The following is a 19,523-nucleotide window of genomic DNA, read 5'->3' as shown; positions in this document are numbered from 1 at the left end:
GGGAAAGATTTCAGTAATCCCATTGGGTATCTCTGTTCTTTTCCAGCTCCTTATGTGACATACCTAAATAAAGACCCATCAGCCCCATGCTCTCTCACTGATGCTCTGGACCACTTCCAAGTGGAAAGCCTGGATGAAATCATTCCAAACGACCTGAGGAAGAGTGACCTGCCTCCTCAGCATGTCCCCCGCAACATCACCGTGGTTGCTGTGGAAGGCTGCCACTCATTTGTCATTGTGGACTGGGACAAAGCCTCCCCAGGAGATGTGGTAACAGGTGTGTTAAGGAAGAGGCTCAAAGTTCCCGTAAACCTGTAGGTGGGAAATACAGACAATAAAGGATGGATGGATGATGGATGAGTGGATGGATAGATGGATGGATGGACCGGATGGATGGACCAGATGGATGGATGCATGGGTGGATGGATGGATGCATGCATGGATGGATGAATACAGATGTCTTCTTTCAAAAGGATGAAGTGTAGGCAGTAAGGGAAGGGTTGTGGGGTACTATGAAGAGCACTGGATGGAAGTCAGAAGTCTTGAATCCTAGTCCCAGATTGGTTTATATGACCTTGAGCTAGCTACTTCATCTCCCTGGACTTTGGTTTCCTCATATGTGAAATATTGTTACATCTCTAACACTCTGTAATCCTGAAAATGGCCAGGGAGTCCACATAACCACTTTTAAGATCAGATCCTGCAGCACAGGTGGTGAAAGAACTCCTACTTTGTGCTGCCCCATGTCAGAGTCAACCCTGGGATCATGACTCTGCCTCTCCCCTTCTTTCCATGACTGCTAAGTGCTTCCAGAATAGTCTGGGTGCTCCTGAATTCCATATGTGGGAATTGGATGTGATGGAAAATGCCCAGGAGTCTTGAGCCTCCTAAGTCTTGGCCTGTGAGATGTTCATGAGTTCATTTGACTCTGCTAACGATATATTTGAGGATAAATCTGTCGAAATAAGTTCTTACAGAAAAAAATTAATATTTTCTTTGAATAGATCCTTCCTTTGCAAATGACTTCTTCTGGGCCTGCGAGTTGTATAAGAGGAAGGAAATGTGTGTCTGTGTCTGTGTGTGTCTCTTGGGACTGGGGAGCGGTGGTGGTGTAGGTTAGAGCTTGACATGTTATCTGTCACTATTATGCTGGTGTAGTTCATAGAATTCAAAATGTCTAGGCTTTTGCTTTATGTCCCAATATTATCTCTTAAAATGAGAAAAAATGTCCAGGAACATTCAAAGAGTGACTTTTCTTATGGAGTTTGCACTCCAAAAGCCCAAAAGCCAGAAAAAAGGACACAGGAAAAAATGCCCCTGGGTCTTGTGCCAGGTGAGGTCGAAGGGCCCAGGTGGGTGGCGAGGATGCGGGCGGGATCCAGGAGTCTGAGTCTTTGGCGTGACTAAAAGTGCTGGTCCCTCCAGCATGTGTGCTGTGTGGGCTGCTGAGACCAATTTCTGCGAAGTCCAGTAAGTTCCTAATAGAAAGCAAATAAATCAGTGGAAGGAGGAAAACTTGTAGTCAAACAGCCATAAAATCCTTTTATTAATTGAATATGATTTTATGAGTGGCAATTTTGTATTGAGTTCATAATAGTTTACATCAATGTGAAATTTCAGTTGTACATTATTTCTTGACTGTCACCACATGACCCTTCTCCCTTCACTCCCCTGTGCCAACCCCAGCCCGCCTTCCCCGGGTAACCACTGAACTGTTTTCTTTGTCCATGTGTTTGTTCGTATTCCACATATGAGTGAAATCATCTGATGTTTGTCTTTCTCTGTCTGGCTTATTTCGCTTAGCATAATTCCCTTCAGGTCCATCCATGTTGTTGCAAATGGGATGATCTTGTCTTTTTTATGGCTGAGTAGTATTCCAATGAATGGCAATTCTTAAAAGCCAGCAAGCATACAGAAAAAATCATTGAAAATCTTATTTCAAGCTCTTTAGCTTTTGCTCTCTTGTGTAACAAATGTTACTTAACATAAATATACCACTGTGCCCTGAGCCATGGGGCGTCTGAGAAACAGTGGCTGCAGGATGAGCACCGTGGCCGCACAAAACATGCCTCAAAGGCTGGTGCAGGAGGAGCTTTCTGAGGACTCCCAATAAATATCTTCACTCAGACATGATTCCTGTGTTATCCTGTAGAGGGCGTGCTTCTGGAACGCGTGCTCTTGTTAACTTCACATCCCAAGTCATTCAAGGCTCTCCAGAGACACGGATATCATCATATCATCACAAACCTGAAACCAAACCTCGGTGCCCTAGTCATGAGTACTCATGCCCTAGTGTAAATAATATGGATGAGCTATTTATAGGGACTTGGGCACTCCCAATATAAAATTGTGCCAACTCCTGCCAAGCTGATGACCGTGGAATGTTTCAGCACATGACAGCCCTGTAACACGCAGGAGAAGCAGCAGACCCCAAAAGGCTAAAAGAGAAAATAGTGCAAGCTCTTCATCAGCCAGTAAATCAAGCACTAACGTTTTACTTGCATGACAAGGAAGCAAAGTGGATACATGGATACATCCTAAACCTAAAAAGAAGATCACACTTTCGGACCCACCGCAGAGCATTTGGATTCTGGTAGCTGTGTGAGATGTCAAGTGTGCTGCCCGGCTGTTCTTTCTTTTACCGGCAGGCAGTCGAGTCAACGTGTAACAAGGTGGTATCCAGCAATATGAAACCCCTGCAGCATAAATAGGCCTGCGACCAGGCGCTTTTCCTAATCACTCCTAATAAAAGAAGTGGTTGCTCCATTCGGAGTGATGCCATGGGAAGTCACCAAAGTGATGGCCTCTTAGTTTTTCAGGACTAGCTCATCAGTGTTTCAGGACTGCTTTTGAGAAGAACAAGAGAGAAACCAGGAGTTACGTGTGCTCAGCAAGTACATTATCGAAACCCAGGCCCTGAAAATGCAGACACAAGGATAAGCAGAGAAACCTGTGCACCACCTGGGGAGAAGCACAGGGTTCCGATGGAAGCTGGAGATCAGAGGGGAAGAGCCATGCCCACCCAACGCCAGGGCTCCTAGAGCACACTTTGTGAGCCAGATCCACCACTGGGTGGGCCGTTGTTACATGCAGCATCACTGTAAGCACAAATAGCTTGATGTCACCGTTGTCAGAGGAAGAGGAAATCCTATGGAGAGAGGAGCAAGACTTCACAGGTTCTCACACAATATTTGTAGAAAACAGAGAAGAGTGAATTTCTCCAGGGAGCAGTGTGGAGAGGGCTTCAGAGCCCTGTGCACCTGCGTGTAGTTCCGGCACGCCCATAGCTGCATGCTAACCAATCCACTCTTTTTATGTTCCCAAGATAGCAGTACTCAGTGCTCAGCAGTGCTCAGCAGTGCTCAGCAGTGCAGTACTCAGCAATCACAGGTTGCTAAATGTAAGGAGTTAGCCTCTTAGATGCATTTGATGCTGTTCATCTCTTCCTCCTTGGCTTGCGGTCCAAGTCTCTCAACCTCAGACTCTCTTACAGACTCACCCTCTTTCATCTTAGCATTAAGTGTTGGAATTTCTCAAGGCTTGGTCTCAGTCCTTTTTTCTTCTTGCTCTGTCTTCTCTCCCTCCAGGATCTCACCCAGGCACCTGGTTTTAATTCCTCTTGGAGTTGAGTCATTGATTTATAGCTCAAGGCCAAGCCTGCCTCTCCTCTGAGCCTCAGACAGTGAAATCAGATGTCCACTGGGTATTGTCACCAAGATGTCCCCAAAGCATCTCAGACTCAGTGTATCCAAAATCAAACTCAGGATCCTTCTGATCCCCAAACCTGCTCATCTGTGTTTCCTGTCTCAGAGAGTGGCCCCATTTCCCACCCGTTTTTGTTAGCCTGAAGCTTTGGGGTCGTCTTCAAATCTTCTTTTATTTCCCTTCTATGTTCAGTTCATCATGAAATCCTATCAATTTTACCTTGCAGGTTTCTCTTGAACCCATCCGTTTCTCTCCATTAACCACCACATTAAGCTGAGCTGTTGCCACCTCTCACCTGAGTATTGCAATAGCCGTGTAGCTAGACTGCCCCATCCACACCCCACACCCAATCTGTTCTCCACCCTGCACCAGAGAGGCGTTGAAGGCAGTCTGGAAAGCAAAAGCCGGTGTGACCTAAGGACACTGCACATCGTTCCATTCTGTGCTTCTCTAGCCTCATCTCAGGCTGTCCCCACCCTGCCACTCCAAGGCTCCTCGTCCTCTGCTTCCTTCCTCGTCAGCATCTCTGCTCAGGTGCTCCCTCTGCCTGGACTCCTTCCCACCTCCCACCATGCACCTTAGCTGCTTCCCATCCTGCACTTCTCAGCCGCATCTTCCTGGCCCCAGGGAAGCTCTCCATGTCCTCCATGACCAGGTCAGCTCTCCCTCCACCGCCACCCCCACCAGGCACATGGGCTGCTCTTTCGTAGTTTGAATCACAGCTGTATAGTTCTGTTTGTCTGTCTGCCCTACTGCTCCGTGAGTTTTAGATAAAACGAGTCACTATTTTATCTCCAGTGCTTAGTACAGTGTCTGACAAATAGTGGGCACATAACAAATATCTGTTGAATAAATTAACGAGTGTGAACTTGGAGGAGATGTTTAACCTCTCTCAAAGACTCAGTTTCCTCATGTGTCAGCATGGAGATGGCAATGCCTACATACTAGGATCAGGAGACTTAATCAAAATAAAATAGTGAGGGGGCTGGCCCAGTGGTGTAGTGGTTAAGTTTGCATGCTCTGTTTCAGTGACCCAGGGTTCTAGTTCAGATCCTGGGTGTGGACCTATGCACCACTTGTCAAGTTATGCTGTGGCGGTATCCCACATAAATTGAAGAAGATTGGCACAGATGTTAGCTCAGGGCCAATATTCCTCACCAAAAAAAAGAAAAGAAAGCAATTGAAAGTGGTTAGCATAATGTTTGGTACATAGGAAGTGCTGGGCAAATGTTTTCTTCCTTTGTGTGTAACATAATGGACCTAGTGTAAAAAGTGTGCTAGGTTGGGACATGAACTTCACTTGGCCTTTTGAGGCAGCCTGGAAGGCTGGGCATGTGTCAGGGCTGAGGGCCCACCCACTGAGGTCCATTAAATAGCAGATAAGGCAGAAAGAAGAGCTGCTTGACTGCCGTCATTAGACATTAAGGTCAAGGGCAGGCACAGCTATTCAACAAGTAGAAACCGAAGGAGAGCCTTCACCCAGTGGGTGAGGAGACCACAGTGAGTCTAGGGTCTTTCAGACACACACACACACACACACACACACACACACGGCATTGACCACCAATGGTTTCTTCATTTCATGTGAAGGTCAGTTGTATTTATCTCTGCCAGGAGATTCTTAAGTACTTGTGTGGAGGTCACGGCTCTTTTCTTCTGCTGCCTTTTTCACTGTGCAGTCAAGATTAGATATGATTCCTTCTGAGGAGATGGGGAAGGCCAGGGAATGCAGAAGGTAAGAAGAAGGAAGAGAGGTAGGGAGCCAACAGTCGTCGGGAAGTGTCTTTAATTTTGTTATCTGCATCTGGATTCACCAGAAGGTCCCAACATCATACCCCATCCTGACCCAGCACGCAGCTTGCTCCCCTTCTTGACCCTCTCCCACTGAGCTGCCTCTATGCCCTTGCCTCATCCCCATCCTCCTCCACTGAGTTACGCCTCTTGTGTGATGTGGTTCCTTGATGCTCATTGGGTTCTTCCTTCCACTTGTAGGTTACTTGGTTTACAGTGCATCCTATGAAGACTTCATCAGGAACAAGTGGTCCACTCAAGCTTCCTCAGTAACTCATTTGCCCATTGAGAATCTGAAGCCAAACACAAGGTATGATGTGTCAGTCATCTAAAACCGAAAAATGAGACCTGTGTGCATGGTTACAGATATCCTTAGAGGATCAATCAAAATGTTTTTATGATTTCTTTTGCATTCTCTCTTTGGTTCTCAGTGAATATCAATGAACACTGACAATATGTCATGTATTTTTCTTAGAAGAAATTACTATATGGATTGTAACTGTCAGTCTGTTGTGTTTATATTTTGTTCCTTCTTTTCCAAAGACTAAACACTACCTGCCATTGGGTGAAGAAAGGTTGTTCTGTGTGTTGAAATGGAATTGATCCATTTGTAGTCACCCATGTGGTGGCATTAGACAGCACAACCTTCATTTGTGACATTAATGGCGCCACAATTGCTAAACATGTTAATTAACTGGTCCTCAAACTCTATGGTGTAGAAGTTCAGACCATTCAAGAAACATGCATTTTACATGGCAATAAAGGTTCCAACTACATCTTCCCAAACTGGGCAGTTGCTAGCTGGCCAGAGGGCCACCTGGGAGCCAGAGTTTATGGCCTTCGGTGTGAAATTTGCAAAACTTGTTCTCAAGGGTACAAAGAGGATGAGTGGGCATTTCCTCTTTTATGCCATCTGTTTTTTGAATGGTAATCGTCATCAGGAAAGTTTCCATGGTGGATGAACATTGGCAAAACACCAGACACGTGATGGTGGAGCAGTGGTGTGCTTGTAAACCTGCGCTCTGGGGAAAAAAAAATCCCTGGTTTAGAGTGTTTGCCAATTTCTGTAATGTAAATACCCCCACCATGGCCAATTTCAGGCTACAAGTGGGTCTGCAGATTTCCTGAATATTTAATGATCAGCTCCCTCAAGCCCGTGTAAATGGCTCCAGCACACCGCTGTCATATCAAGGCAGCATATTTATGTAGCAAAGAGCTCTGGGTGATGTGATGGTGGGCCTGAGGTCTCCCATTTTCTGCACAGAGGTTGGAACAAAATTCTCTCCTTAAACAGAAGAAGAGGATAGAAACTGGACAATAGCCGTGGGTATTGAGAGACTTCTGAACTAGCCTAGAACTTTCCTCAGGGTATTTTAACGTGCCATTTGGGCCCCCCTGAACTGACTTTCATAAACTATTATGAAATTCAGGATTTAGAAGATTAAAAAACAAGTACTAAAACATGAAGCTGAGAAAAGACTTTTCTTTATTTTCCCCTAATAGAAATGAAAAATTGATTAAAACAAAAACAACGAAACTAGAGAAAACCAGGTCAACATCCAACTTTTTTATTGTGTGCAGCATGACAATGCTTTCATAGCACAGCCGGTATCAGAAAGCTGAAAGAGGCCTTGGAGATGTTTTCACATAGTCACTTGCTGTAGAATTTGAATCCCTGTCTCTCATGCACCGCCCCCCCCCCCGCCCCAACAGTCCAATGTCTTTCCACAACTTCTGCTGCCAGGCTGATGTTGAGTTTTGAGTAATGGCAGGACATGGTTATGTAGGATGAAGGTTTGTTCATTCTTTCAACAGTATGAATGAGCACCTGTGATTCATTCGGTTCATACTTACTATTTGCTCAAGGCCAGGCCCAGGTCATGCACTAGGGGTAGAACGTGGGGCTGGGGAGTCGGGGAGGAGTGGTGGGCAGGCATAAAATACACTGTGGCCCTGTCCTCATGGGGCTCACAGTCTGGTCAAGGAAACAGATTGCTCATAAACAACATAAATATAAACTTTCACCTGTCGGAATCCTGAGGGAGAAGAATGCTGTGCTATGGGTGTATAATAGGGGACCTTTCCATGAGCTTGGGGGTGGAGGGGAAGCTTACCCTGGGGAAGGAAGATAAGCAGCAGTCAACCTGAAGAGGTGGATGGGGGAGGCCAAGTGGTTCCAGGCAGAAAGGATGTTCAAAAGAGCAGTATGTTGGAGGAAGGAGAGGAAGCCAATATGGCGGGAAGGGAAGATGAGGCGGGAGGCTAGACAGGCTGGGCCCAGAGGGCCTTGGGAGTCCCTTGTGGCTTCTGTCCTACCCTCCATGCACATTCGGCGCCTGATAGACAGGCTGGGAGCAGCAGCTGCTGTTGGAGCCTTCTCTCCAGGGTGCCTGCTCAGTTCTTTGTTCTTCGGATGGAGAGTCTGGCTAGGATGTGCAGCATGGGGGCCTCCCCTACACTGATTTCCTCCAAACCCCTCTGAACTGCTGCTACATTTTTATAGCTGGAAATGTGTGACTACGATGTCAGGATGCTCATTGTTTCCCTGAATCTCCGGTGGACTCATTTTAGGAGTACATGTGTTTATTTCCTGGAGGCCGCATTACCCATCCTCATCACAGTCCTGAGGGCTTCTCAGGAACCATCTTCAGAGTCTGTGTAGGAGACACAAGAAATCAGACGACTCAAGAGGAGCCGGGGCATAAAACTCAGCTTTGGTTCTTTATAATTGAATCTTATTTTTGACTTTACATGGACATTATCCACCTTATTCACCCAACTCAGCCCCAAATCACTTTCTGGAGTCTGCATATTGTAATCCATACTTAAAGTACAGAGCTTCGTCACTGGAGGCTATTCAGAAGATGCCAGAAGCTTATATAAGCAGGGAAGACATGGATTGCTCTGGTTATTTGGGTGAGGCAGAGACTATTCAGTGTATGAAATATATATTTTAGTTCACAGAGAAAGTTTAATGTGGCTTTTGAAAATAGGAACTTTACTTTTTTCCTAATTCCATGTTGTTTTTTGGCTCAGTATATTTAAATTTGCTTTGACACATTAGGGGAAGTTCCAGTGGAAATGTGTCTTTGGGATTAGGCCATGTGGCTTTGTGGGGGATAGAATCCTGTGTGAAGAGGGCAGGTAGATTTGGAGAATACATGGGTTTCGGTAGGAAGACAGAATTGATATGACAAAGACATCAGAATGGTCTCTCTTAGCCAACTGGCCATCCCTTGTGCCATCTCCTGAACTGCATGGCCATGCTTCCCTCTCTGGACCTTGGGAAGTGGCATCAGGGTGACTCCAGCGATAACTCGAGAAACATTCAGCAGAAATGTCCCATGTAGCCTCTGAATTGTGTCATTCCTTAGGTTTTAATTGCCTTTTCTTAAGGGGAAAAAAAAGCATCTGTAAAGTTTGACCAGCATCATTGACGGATGCCAAACCACCGCTTGAACTGCCTGCAGAGTTTTGCCTTAAATAACTCCACAACCACCAAATGAAAGTATGCGTCATTGGGAAAACACGAACTGCTGAGTGAATTGAGATTTAGAAACTCATATGTTCTCAATTCTGCATATCTTTTTTTTAAAAAATGAAATTAAAAAAGGATTCTCTCCTAAATGAGATGTGAGTTGCAAGACTTTTAAAGAAGGCTAATTTTGCTGAATGATCTTTTCTTTGTTCTCTGTTTAATCAAGCCTGAAGTCAGCTATCTCTGCGTAACTGCATCGCTACACTCCCTTGGCGACCAAGCTCAGAAGGCTTGGTGCCAGGACAGTGGTGCAATGATATGCCTTTGCTCTCTGAATGTAAATAATTCACCTCTTAAAAATTTAGCGCTTATGACCTGTATGACTTAATCAAATAAGGAATTTTGTAACATTGAAACATAACTCCTGCTGGCCAGAAGGCATAAGAAAAAGCTTGTTCTGAACTCTAAAATGGCGGAGAGCCATGCTCACAGGGAATTTTTACTCCCCTCCTTCAGCTGTTAAGTAGCCAAGGAGTAAGAGAGCACACCTATTATCTGAAATTTCAGAGATAAGGAAAACACAGAGATTAACAAATAGATGTAAGTGGCTCACATCTCTGGTGTTGATCTGTAGTATTTTCTAGCCACCACTTTTTGTCCTGTAGCTCATAAGAGTGCAAAGCAAGATGTTTTGGGACTCCCAACCTACTTGGCTTATCCGTCTCCCTCTAGATGAAGTAGCTGATTCAGACAATGTGCTTTCTAGCACATTCTCTGTTCCAAGATTTCCTATTCTTTCCTTGAGGCACAGCAGCTTAAAACTCAGTGACTTTTAAAGCTCCAGAGCCAACCATAGCACTTGTCATGAGCCCAAAACATCGTTGTCATGTTAGTTCCACTGAGGAGGCCAACCTCTGGACTGGTTCACCTTCTCTCTGCCAAAAGTGAGTTGCATCATTGCTGGGTCACACATCCTGCTTTTTCACATGGAGTCCAGTGATAAGAATGAGGTTGAAATTTGAATTCTGCTCTGTGAGTGTTTGGCTGCTCCGACTTCTCCCTCTAAGGTTGTGGAACTCCAGCTGGGACAAGAGCAGGACAAGAGAGGAGCATTTCATGCAGGGATGAGCAGGCACGGGGCAGTACAACCCTTCATGTCCTAAGGAACGCACACACTCTATGTGATTTCTTGGCCCAGTAAGCCCCTTCTCTTCGCATTAGCCATCTCTTTGCTGTTAATTGTGTTATTTTGAAAGGTTATTCGAAAATTCAGAAAAAATATGAAGAAAGAGCAGTGATGTGTGCCTTTGTAACAAATGCCCGCCACAGGGTAGGTGCTCAGTGGTCTGGGAATCTGTCTTATGACACAGAAACTAAACAAGCTTCTCTTTCAAAAAATGTTTTCTTCTGATTTCAGGTATTATTTTAAAGTTCAAGCCCAAAATCCTCATGGCTCTGGACCTATCAGCTCCTCAGTCTCATTTGTTACAGAATCAGGTATGGATGGCTTCCCGTTCTCATTTTTTTCCTTTTCTGAAAAACAAATAATTTGGAATAATGACTGTTATAGAATAAAAACTGAAGAAGTAGAATCTTTACTTTTCAATTGAATGAATTCACATTGGATGCTGCTTTATAAAATAAACATTTTCTTTGTGCTAGGTGAACACTTGGATAGAAAAATTAAAAGTAGTCTTCCTTGGAACTGCCTGAAAGGTGGAAAGGTCAAATTCCAATGAAAGGAAAAATTCTAATTTTCAATCATGTGTAGGAAAGTTAAGTTTGAATCTATCTGTAAAAGATTTAATTGCAAAGATCATTTTTCTTTTTATTGCAAACAGCTGAAAAGCATAAATATCATGTGGCCTGAAAGGCAGTTGTTTCTTCCAATTAGTAGATCTCTAAGATGCTTCCTTTATTAGGAGATGAAGATGTCTTTACTTAATATGGAAAGTTTAACTAAACTACTCTCCAGTCTTACAGAGCTGGCCACAGTGACAGCTCCTGGCTTAGCAATGTTTCCTTAAAGGAAGCCAGAAGCCATGCTGGGGAGTCAGTACCTGTGTCTCTAAGCCAGGCCACCTTCAGCAGCCCAGCTCTCCACTGAAATAGCTCTAGCTTCTATTTGGTTAGATTATTTCCTACTTGTAGCTGGATCTCAGCGCATTTGTCATTGGTAGATATTTTTAAGTGCCATGATTTGAAATCTGCAGAACGCAAAGTATGTGGCAAAAAATCAGTCTTTTCTGAGAATGAGTTTTATCCATGAAATGTGGGCAAAGGACCTCAAAAGTGTTTTCACCTATTTTACCTAAGAAGTGTGTCTCTAATTAGTAATTAAGAGAGAGTGAGAGAAAACCATTATCAATGGTTAATTTGCTAAAGTGAGGAATGTGTCTACATTTATGGCCACATTTCCTAAAAATGGAATGGACCTTTGGCAACTGTCAGGATTAATATGATAAAAATCTTATTAATTTCTCCTTCATCTTGTATAACCCTGCTGAAAGTGGTTAGATTAACAACAGGAAAATTATTAAGTAATTGAATTATGACACTTGCCAAACATAAAAGCTAGTATATGAATAAGTGTATGTGTGTAACCTAGACTGCACTGTGGGGGAAGTTTCTGTTGTTGTTTTGTGTTGTTTTCCTCCACCCCACCCTGGAGCATCTGAGATTTTTTTCAGCAGACTATTGAAACTTAAGAGCAGGAGAGCAAAGCAAACATTTTCACTTACGGCTGATTGTATGTCACTTTTGTTGTGATAGTGGATGAGGTCAAAATGAAGGGTGTGGACAAAGGGGCAACACAAGGGAGATTTGGGGTGATAAAAATATGCTGTAGCCCGATTGTGGTGGGGTTCCAGGAATGTACACATGTTGAAATTCACAGGATGTTTACCCTAAAGAGCAATTTTATGATAATTTTTTAAAGAGAATGGGCTGTGTTTGCCTAGGGCATGGTGTTTCATAAAAATAAACTTTTTCTAAAGCAGACTTCCTTAAAAAGCTAGTTTCAGATTTTCTTAAGTGGCATTCTTTGGGCTAAGATATAGGCGTGTTATAAGACATATATATGTTACATAGACATGTAATAAACTGATTGAATAAATAGCTTTATTGAGGTATAATTGGCATACAGTAAACGGCACATAATTAAAGTGTAAAACTGAATAAGGGCTGAGGGGTGTTTACACCCTTGAAGCCATCGCCAGAGTCAACGCAAGTGAACGTCGCCATCACTGCAATGTGGGCCTCCCCCTGCTCTGCAGTCTAGCTGTCCCACCCCTCATCATGGGCTCCTCGTCTCTCCTGTTTCCTGGCAACCACTCTTCTGCTTTCTGCCACTGTAGATTGGTTTTCACTTTCTAGAATTTTATATAAATGGAACCATACAGTATGAACTCTTTTGTCTGGTTCCTTTCACTCAGCACAATCATTTTGAGATCGATCTGTATTGTTGTATGTATCAATAGTTCATTCTCTTTTATTAGTTAGCAATATTCCATTGTTTGGCTGTGCCACAATTTGTTTGTCCATTTACCTGTTGATAGACATTTGGGTTGTGTCTACTTTTTGGCTTTTACGACTAAAGCCGCTATGAACATTCATGTACAAGTGTTTGTATGGACATATGTTTTAATTTCTTTTGGATAAATACTTAAGAGTGAAATGGATAGGTTATATAATAGGTGTGTGTTTATCTTTTAAAGAAACCTCCAAACTATTTTCCCAAGATAGGCATATTTTTAAAAATAATGAGTACTGGGGGCCAGCCCTGTGGCCAAGCGGTTAAAGTTCTTCGCACTCTGCTTCCGCGGACGGGTTCATGGGTTTGGATCCTGGGCAAGGATCTACTCCACTCGTCAGCCATGCTGTGGAGGCATCCCACATACAAAGTAGAGGAGGACAGGCGCAGATGTTAGTTCAGGGCTAATCTTCCTCAAGCAAAAAAAAAGAGGAAGATTGGCAATGGGTGTTAACTCAGGGTAAATCTTCCTCACCAATAACAATAATAACAATAATAACGATAATAATAATAAGTATTTGAATTGTTTTGTAGTACCCAAAGTCAAAATCTCATTATATTCTGGGACCCACAGCTTCTATATAAATAACAAGGGAAGATAACTAGAAAAGAGTATTTTTCAAACAGAAATGCTTAAAAGGTAAAAGCTAAGGAAGAACATTGGCACCTATCAAATAAACCTTACATTTTTCCTTATCTATTTCAGAGAGCTCTTTGCTTAGCACTTACAATTACAATAAACATTTTAACAATTGCATGGTTGTGAAATAGAATAGTGAAGTCTATTTTTTTTCGTTCTACAGACAACCCTCTCCTTGTTGTGAGGCCACCAGGTATGTTTCTGTTCTTGATAAACAACATTTTAGTAATCAAGTTGGATTTTGAGTATGTTATTGCTATGATTAATCACAAGTAGAAATGCTGGACCGTATTTTCATTTTCATAATTTTATGACAACTTTTGTGGTTGGTTTCCTTGCACTCTTCATCCTGATCTAGCATAAGAATGATCTGGGAATTTTTAAATAGGGTCATAGCAGGCAATATCTATTAAAAAAAACCATTAGGAGTGGGCAATATCTATGAAATAGATAATTTTATTTAGATAACCTCTTGGAATATTTTAAGTTGCTGAAAAGATAGAAAAATGCATTGCGTCCAAAAAATTTTTACTTTGTCTTTCAAACTGTGAAAGCCCTACTGCTTAAGTCCAGACTTGTCTCGTGAATGACAAGAGCAGTAGGAGTCTATGCTGAGGGACTTCAGGAGAGAAGAGGGAGGATGGCATGCCCCAAAAGATCAAATATGTCATTATAGCGTATTTGCCTTGAGGATTAAAGGCTTTTCCTCACTCCAAGAATCCCTTATAGAGCCAGCCCTGATGGTCTAGATGTCAAAGTTCAGTGCTCTCACTGTTTTGGTGGCCCAGGTTTGTTTCCTAGTTGTGAAACCACACTACCTGTTTGTCAGTAGCCATGTTGTGGTGGTGGCTCACACAGAAGACCTAGAAGGACTTACAACTAGGACATAAAACCATGCACTAGGGCTTTGGGGAGAGGAAAAAAGAAAGAGGAAAACTGGCAACAGATGTTAGCTTAGGGCGAATCTTTCCCTGCCAAAAAAAAGAACCCTTTATAGAAGTGCAAATAGCTTAAATATGTTTACGTAAAAGGAACTCCCCAGTTGTAGTTAAGTACTAAGAAAGAAGGGAAAAGAAAGATGGTGCCCATTGGGAAGGTGGGAAAACTTTGCTTAGAAAAGCCCTGGGCAAGGGGAACGCCCAGTGAATAATTCAAATTTCCTGATCCCTTGTGCAAGAATATACATTGTGCAATGCTATGACTTAGAGGGTGTGTTTTGTGTTACCAAGGTGGCGAGCCCATCTGGATCCCATTTTCTTTCAAACATGACCCCAGCTACACGGACTGCCATGGCCGGCAATATGTGAAGCGGACGTGGTACAGAAAGTTTGTGGGAGTCGTTCTTTGTAATTCACTGCGGTATAAGATCTACCTCAGTGACAACCTGAAAGGTAGGTCTTAGAGGGTGGTGTGCTATGGGAAAGGGTGCGAAGTTTTTGTTTTATCAGGTACTAACTTGACATAGCAGCTGCATCAGACTGTATTTGAGGTGTGGACCCATTATATCTCACTATGGCTCAAATACAAACCAGTTCTGCCGGCTCTCCTTTGGAGTTACTAGTTTTTACATTGACATCCAGAAATATATATATATATGTAAGTTCTACTACATTTTAGGAATGAAGTCCAAAATTCTGTTAGAAATTAAAAAGCCAATTTGCTGTGCCATGAATTTGATGATAAGAGGTATGAGTATAAGCTGGAAGTATTGAGGAAAAGTCCCCGCTCTAGTTCCTACCATTGCCACAACTTTACAGAGAAAAAATGCAGATAGTGAAACATACATCAACAGTATTACTTGTTCTGTGTCTGAATAAAAATTACATTGTTTTCATCATGGTAGAAGATTAAAACAAAGAATACCATTAGTACCTTGAACTACTAACATTTCACAGTGCCATCTCTACCCAGCTGGCTTTGACTCACCCACCTGCACAAACTTGTTTTTTATTTCAAAACTTTCACAACTTTTAATTTTTTAGTACATACATTTCAAAAAAAACATCTCCCTCAGCTGGTCTATCTTTTGTCATGGTCATTTTTTTTTCCTTGCTAGTGGTGATCATTTAAAGACAGTGTCAAAACAAAGTCTTCCTTACCATCCTCCACTCTGGCAGTTCCTCAGTGTATGTGCCTCTGTCAACATCCACTGTCTATGTGTTTCTCTCTACTCTTTCTTTTCTCTTCTGCCACCACTCTTTTCCTCTCCTGCTTCAGAATCCGTGGAAGAGGTTGGATAGCCATCTCCAGCGTCCCAGGGTTGAGAGGAACAACTTTGCCCTACTGTGCAGCTGTGGATCAGCACCATGGACAGTGTCTCATGCCACAGACACAACCCCTACTTCTCTGTTTTTAGAGATCTTTATACCTTTCATAATTATTTCATAATGTATTCTCTGACTATCATAGTTTCCTCTATTCCTTTCTTTAAACCAAGGAGTAAAAAGGCCTACCATTTATAGGCTGAAACTGCCTATAATATTAATAGTTTCCATTTATTGAACACTTGTGAAGTATTTAGCACACATGATTTCACTGAATCCTTACAACATTTACGAAGTCAATGCCATTATCATCATTTTTTTTAAACATGGAAAATATGACACATAGAGTTGAAGTGAAGTACCCAATTTAAATGGTCTCCAAAGCTTGTGTAACCTCCTAACCAGCTGTGGCATTTTTTGACTAGTCACTGAGCCATTATGTTCCTTTATGCAGATACATTCTACAGCATTGGGGACAGCTGGGGAAGAGGGGAAGACCACTGCCAGTTTGTGGATTCACACCTTGATGGAAGAACAGGGCCTCAATCCTACATAGAAGCCCTCCCTGCCATTCAAGGTAATGCCAGCAAAGGCTTGATTCTATTACACTGGGGAGTGGGAGACGAGGTATAACATGAGGAGAAATCCACCCCATCTCTGCCTTTGGTTTACCATTTGAAGATGGATGTCGGCAGCATTTTGGATCATAAAAATAAGGAATCAACAAAATACCCCTACTGTGTGCTGGAGTTGGGGCGAGCCTAGGGGAGGTAGGGATACAAGGCAATATAAGACCTTATCCCTGCTCTCAGGAACCTGCTCCATAGCTGGGATGAGCAAATCAATATATGAAAGGTAACTGAGAGTGAACAACTTAAAGTATAGATAATGACAAGAGTTAGGTCACATGCTTGTCCTGTTGTCAGGTAATTGTGCCGATTATAGTCACTGTCTTAGTTCAAGGGAGGCAGGCTTTCAGGGAAGGTTTCAGAAGAGTCATAAAGATACCTAGATATGCAGAGATTGGAGGGCCTGCTGGGTGGAGACTGGCACAAAAGTACAGAGAAGAAAAAAATAAACAAACATGCAAACCAACCGTATACCTACTTCGCATACTTTAGGAGATAAGGTATCAGCTATCTGATTATGGCATCATAAGCTGAGAACAAGTATATTAACCTCAAAGGCTAACAACTTGTTAGTAGCTCCCCCAGCCTCCCAAACAAACAAACAGAACAGCTGAATGAGGTCCAGCCTTTTTCCATTATGTGCTCAACTCTTAGTGATCTGGCATTTTCAAGACATGAGATACTCTGATCTATGAAGTTTTTTAGTTTGGAAAAACAAATACCATAGGCTGGCACACAAATTACCCATTTACAAAGAATTAAGATACAGTAAAATACACAAAACAGTAAAATTAGTCAGGGTTATCCGGAGAAACAACCAGTAAGAGAAAAAGAAAGCGAGAGACTTTAAAGAATTGACTCATGTGATTGTAGAGGCTGGAAAGTTCAAAATCTGCAGGGCAGCCCAGCAGGCTGGAGACCCCAGGAAGAGCCCATGTTGCCCTTTGAGTCTGAAGACCATCTTCTGGCAGAATACCTCCTTTTCAGGGGAGACCAGTCTTTTTCTATTAGGGCCTGATTGGATGAGGCCCACCCGCATTATAGTGAGTAATCTGCTTTACTCAAAGTCTGCTGATTTAAATCTTAATCTCATCTAAAAAATACCTCCACAGAAATGTCTAGAATAATATTTGACCAAGTATCTGGGTACCATGGCCTAGCCGAGTTGATACATAAAGTTAACCATCATGCTAAGCACACAAAATATATCACATTTCTTCATTTTTTCAAGATCTTGCAGTGCTCCGGAGTTACTAAGTATTATTTATATTTCACTGTGTTTCTGGGACTGCGGTCATGGTTTTGGCTCTGAATATGGGTGAACAAATTACATTGACAGGTAGAATGACAGGTAACCTTTCATCTCACAAGAGTAAAAGGGATAAAGGGACGAGAGGAGTTGTTGAGTTACCCCCCAAAAATTTCTTTTTGAGAAGGTTGGCCATAACTTCTACTTGAGGGGAGAGATGGTCAGAATGCTTCATCATTCTTTCCTTTGAGAGATTTACTTGAAAGGTCTAAAAGTCTACTATGGGTTCCAAGAAGTAAACCTTGGAGGCTGGAGGTTCTAGGTGAGTTGGGAGGCCCTAAGTTTGGTGGGGACCAGGTGGCAATCTTGCTTACAGCTGTTCCCAGCTCAGGGCCTGCCCACAGTGAGTGGTTTATTTGGTTTAATTTGCAACAGCAGCTCACAGAACTCAAGAGAAACTCTTTACTTACTAGATTACTGGTTTATTATGAAAGGATATAAGTCAGGAACAGCCAGATGGAAGAGATGCCTAGGGCAAGGTATGGGAAAGGGGCACAGAGCTACCATGCCCTCTCAGGGCATGCCATTCTCCCAGCATCTTCATGTGTTCTCCAACCTGGAACTTTCCGAACCACATCCTTTTGGGTTTTTATGGAGGCTTCATTACGTAGGCATGATTGGTTAAATCATTAGCCACTGGTGATTGAATTCAATCTCTAGCCCCTCTCCCCTCCCTGGAGATCAGGAGGCGGGACCAAAAGTCTCAACCCTCTACTCACACGGTTGGTTCCTCTGGTGACCAGCCCCCACCCTTAGGTGCTTTCCGAAGGTCACCTTATCAACATAAACTCAGATGTGGTCCAAAGAGGTTTGTTATGAATATCTAGACACCTTTATGGCTCTTATCACTAAGGAAATTCCAAGGGTTTTAGGAGCTCTGTGCCAGGAATGGGGATGAAGACCAAATAGATGTATTTCTCGTTATAAATCACAATCTCACAGATACATTTTCTTTCCCTCTCTTTCCTTCTCCCCTTCCAGGCTACTATCGCCAGTATCGCCAGGAGCCGGTCAGCTTTGGCAGCATTGGTTTTGGAACGCCCTACTACTATGTGGGCTGGTACGAGTGTGGGGTCTCCATTCCGGGAAAGTGGTAACCACAGGACCGTCACGCTGAAAGCTCACCCTGCCTGGCCGCCTTGACTAACTGGCACTTGGGGTTATGAGCAGGAAAAGAAAGACGGTGTCCCAAGCCCTACTGTCCCTGGATGTCAGCAAGGCTACATGATGGACACTGGACGTTTTGAGCATCTTCAGTCTAGAACTCAGTCCTACTCCTTGGTCTGGACTACACACAGGATCGACGTTACTGTTAACTTTGCTTCTCCACACTTTTTGCTTATAGTAGCACATCCCAGAGACAGCAGAAACACACAGCTACAGCAGATGCCCACTGATTCCAGAGGACAGCATAAACATGCTGTGCTTGCTTCACGGAATGCTACACGCTTTCTTTTTTCTCATTGGACTCCTCTGAAACTAGCCGAATTTAAGCTTCAGATCTCTTTCTATGCTGTAGAATTGAATTACTAAAAACACCACCAAAGGAAATATATCCTACTCAAGATTTATTCCATGGACTTCCCCACTGCTAGACCAAATGTATCAAATCTTATTTGTAAATTCTCAATTTTGAGATATATATGTATATATGCATATACATATCCACACTTGTCTGCAAGAACATTGATTAAAATTGCTAAATTTGTACTTGTTCACTCGATAAATGTGTGTGGGACTTTTTTGGAGCAAAGGTGCTGTTTATGAACACATTTTAGAAGTATACAGAGAATATGTACTCTACATAATCTGACAATAATGGAAAGGTGTGTGTGTTCTTCCTGTGAATGTTGCTGAACTATGGAAATGATGGGGATGCTGTGAATCTAGCAATGAACTAGCCGCAGACTGAGAGATTTCTACCGAAGGAGACAATCTTTCCAAACCTGTGTGAAAAATGGACTAGTTGCCTCCATGGGGACATATCCAGTATACTTCCAGATTGAGTAAGATTTTAGGTCCCAAATGATTTTAAAATCCAGTTTTTAAAAACTCCTTTGCCCTTTTCTGCCACCTCAGTATTCACTCCTAAAAATATAAGCATCTTACCTCTCTTGGCTGCAGCACAAGAGAGTTTTTTTAAAAAACACTTTATTCTAGTTATTTTTAAGACAT

The 19,523-nt window shown here is 42.8% G+C and overlaps 1 protein-coding gene across 2 annotated transcripts in view; it reads left to right on the top strand.

The window, feature by feature from the left end:
• The window catches only part of FNDC1 (fibronectin type III domain containing 1), a 96,761-nt gene extending 77,686 nt beyond the window's left edge, over positions 1–19,075 (top strand). For both annotated transcript variants that reach the window (XM_070256539.1, XM_023633138.2), the window contains exons 17-23: positions 47–277; positions 5,698–5,806; positions 10,392–10,471; positions 13,310–13,339; positions 14,376–14,537; positions 15,865–15,987; positions 18,330–19,075. In XM_070256539.1, coding sequence (XP_070112640.1) covers positions 47–277; positions 5,698–5,806; positions 10,392–10,471; positions 13,310–13,339; positions 14,376–14,537; positions 15,865–15,987; positions 18,330–18,445 — 851 coding nt within the window. In that variant the 3' untranslated portion in view covers positions 18,446–19,075. The remainder of the gene's footprint in view (positions 1–46; positions 278–5,697; positions 5,807–10,391; positions 10,472–13,309; positions 13,340–14,375; positions 14,538–15,864; positions 15,988–18,329) is intronic.
• Positions 19,076–19,523: the final 448 nt, after the last annotated feature.

The sequence above is a fragment of the Equus caballus genome, chromosome 31, assembly GCF_041296265.1.
Source record: "Equus caballus isolate H_3958 breed thoroughbred chromosome 31, TB-T2T, whole genome shotgun sequence".
Taxonomy (NCBI): Eukaryota; Metazoa; Chordata; class Mammalia; order Perissodactyla; family Equidae; genus Equus; species Equus caballus.
This window is presented reverse-complemented; position numbering and strand designations above follow the sequence as displayed.